Source organism: Lycium barbarum, chromosome 4 (genome assembly GCF_019175385.1).
Source record: "Lycium barbarum isolate Lr01 chromosome 4, ASM1917538v2, whole genome shotgun sequence".
Lineage (NCBI taxonomy): Eukaryota > Viridiplantae > Streptophyta > Magnoliopsida > Solanales > Solanaceae > Lycium > Lycium barbarum.
This window is the reverse complement of record NC_083340.1, coordinates 132,901,331-132,904,014: the sequence shown is the minus strand read 5'-3', so window position 1 is coordinate 132,904,014 and position 2,684 is coordinate 132,901,331. Positions and strand designations below refer to the sequence as shown.

The 2,684-nt window shown below is 30.4% G+C and overlaps 1 protein-coding gene across 1 annotated transcript; it reads right to left on the bottom strand.

The window, feature by feature from the left end:
• Nucleotides 1-412: 412 nt before the first annotated feature.
• Nucleotides 413-2,286, bottom strand: LOC132636541 (glutathione S-transferase U19-like). Its single transcript, XM_060353456.1, has 2 exons — nucleotides 1,848-2,286; nucleotides 413-1,004 (listed from the first exon to the last, which is right to left on the bottom strand). Exons 1-2 carry the CDS (start codon nucleotides 2,160-2,162, stop codon nucleotides 660-662), a joined length of 660 nt encoding a protein of 219 aa, XP_060209439.1. The 5' UTR covers nucleotides 2,163-2,286; the 3' UTR covers nucleotides 413-659.
• Between the last annotated feature and the right edge of the window lie 398 nt (nucleotides 2,287-2,684).

Sequence of the window (2,684 nt, the reverse complement as noted above, 5' to 3'; positions counted from 1 at the left end):
ACAGTTTTCCCATAAATGCACACACCATTAAAACCACTACACCTTATCTATATTTTTTCTTTCTCACCAACTTTCAATGTGAGACTTGTTCGCACTCAAAACCAATTTCAATTTGATCATTTTTATCACAATTAGAGTCTTGCCCTCCTTTAATATGTCATTGTTGGTGCTTGGTCTGTAATCAGTAATTTGAGTTTCGTTTCATTTTTGCTATAATTGTATTTGTCATCGTGACTTGTTTTTTTTTTTAAAAAAAAGGAAAATTAACTTAAATAACTCTCCATCCAAAAATTAGCCAACAAAATTATTCAATTATATAATATATATATAATTAGTATACCATATATGTATATACACTGTATATATATTTTTGACCGAGGAATCAAATATGTAGTTTGCCCAAGAGAAAAAGAAAAGAGCAAAGAAGTACCATCTTTATTTTCGGTCCATACAGGAAGACTTTTGAAGACCATCCAATTCTAAAGATCACACTCATTCTATGCCTAGAAACCATGTAGTAGTAAATTCTGTTTTACTACTACTAGTTTTCAACATCAAGTAGAAACATAAAGCACATTAACACACACCTAACATTATTCCTCTAAATTTTTATCATACTATTATGATAATAATATTGTCAACCCGTTCATTTGACACTGCTATGCAATGCCAAGACGTTGTTTCACTTTCACCAAATAGTCGTAAACTTTGTTAGGCTCAGCGAGAGACTTGGCGACACTATCTTTTTGCATACATTTCTTGACCCATGCTACCAGCTTTGGACACTCTGCCTCTATGCTAAAATTTCCACATTTCTCATAAGTAAGGAACCAACTAGAGAAAGTAATTAAGGCCATATCTACAAATCCAAAATTATCCCCATCGAAATATGGCTTATCTCCCAATTCTTTTTCCAATAACTTTAGGCATTCTATGAATTCTTTCTTGCCTGTTTCTTGCTCTTCCCCTTTTGTAGCCCATATTTTCTTTCCAGCATCAAAGATCTGCATTTACCCCAAAACAAAAAAGATGTCATTAGAATCACATCACAAAATTCTAGAAATATTGATTTAATTAAGGTAGGAGATTGGACAATCTGTAGTTGAATATATAAAAAGAAAAAAAGAGGAGTATTTGAAATTAAACTTGAATGTAATTTTTCTTTTTTTTTTTCTTTTTTTTAGGGATTTTTAAGCTACACATCAACCCAAAGTGGCCGATTATGAAAAACTAACTCTTATTTTTGCTTTTTATGAAATTTGGCTATATAATTATTTAATTTGTGTATAATCGGTGTGTATACAATATACACTAGCTATATAACAAAGTTTTCAAAAATATTATACATGTGATATTTCTACAATTTCTAATTAAAGTTCACTTGCTAGATTCCTGAGTCCTATAGGATTAATGACATTGTGGGCCCCTCAATTATTAGTTTATTTTGATTTCAATCCTTATAATATCTGACCAACTGCATATAGCCTTCAATAAATTAATATTCGCTTTTAATTTCTTTTGAATAGAATATTAACAAAATTATTAATTGTTCTACCATTTAATTACTCATTTGTTACGTTAAACCTGTATTTATTACTTCTTTTTGATTAGCATAATTCTGAAAATTGTTAAAATATGAAATATTCTCCTATAAATAGGGACAAAAACACAGTTAGATATTAGTCATAATATATCACAAAGATCGAATCAGAAGTTACCAATAAACTAGAGACCAAAAATATTAGTACCCCGACATGTTAAAGTAAGATTATAAAATCTTTGCACTAACCATTCATATATAAGTTAAAACCCCCCAAAGAAAATGTGATATATATGTAATTGCATACCTTTTTGTCAATGAAATCAGCCCAGAACCTAGCTTGAGCTCTTTTGTAAGGATCAGATGGCATCAAAGGGGATTTGTCCTTCCAAACTTCATCTATATATTGAACAATTATGAGGGACTCACAAATTGGTTTTCCATTGTGGATCAAGACTGGAATTTTCTTGTGAATTGGGTTCATTTGTAGTAGAAGGGAACTTTTATTACTCAAATCTTCCTCCTTGTATTCATATTGAATACCCTTTTCAGCAAGTGCAATTTTTACCCTCATACCAAACATGCACACATAGGTATCCAAAAGAACAACTTCATTACTCATTTTGCCCCCCCCCCAAAAAAAAAAAAAAGAAGAAGAGAGAAATTGTGGTTAGAAATGGAAATGAGTTGCTGAAAGATATGTACTAGAAGAAATTAGTGCAACCAAAATATGATCACTTAAGTTGAAAACAAACTATGAGATGAATGGTTATATATAGAATATGATGAGTCATAGGTTGGTGAGGCTTTATTGCATTATTTTTTTTATTTTATTTGTCATTTGGTGTTTGATACCTATATTATAGCCCGATTAAATTCAAATTAGCGTCATAAATTTCTGAAAATAAAGCGCTCCTAAAGCGATTCGATATCTCGATATCTCGGATTAGGATAAAAGATCTTCGTTACTTTAGCACAATCTTTATTAGTGCTTTATTGCTTTATCAAATATCAAGAATGTCCCACATCTCTTTTGATCTAGAAAAGGGCGGAGGGGGAATTCAATGGATCATCACTATCAAAAGATAGGAAAAGTTACATAAATAAACTTTTTTAAATGGTAATTAAAAAAATTACAACTATT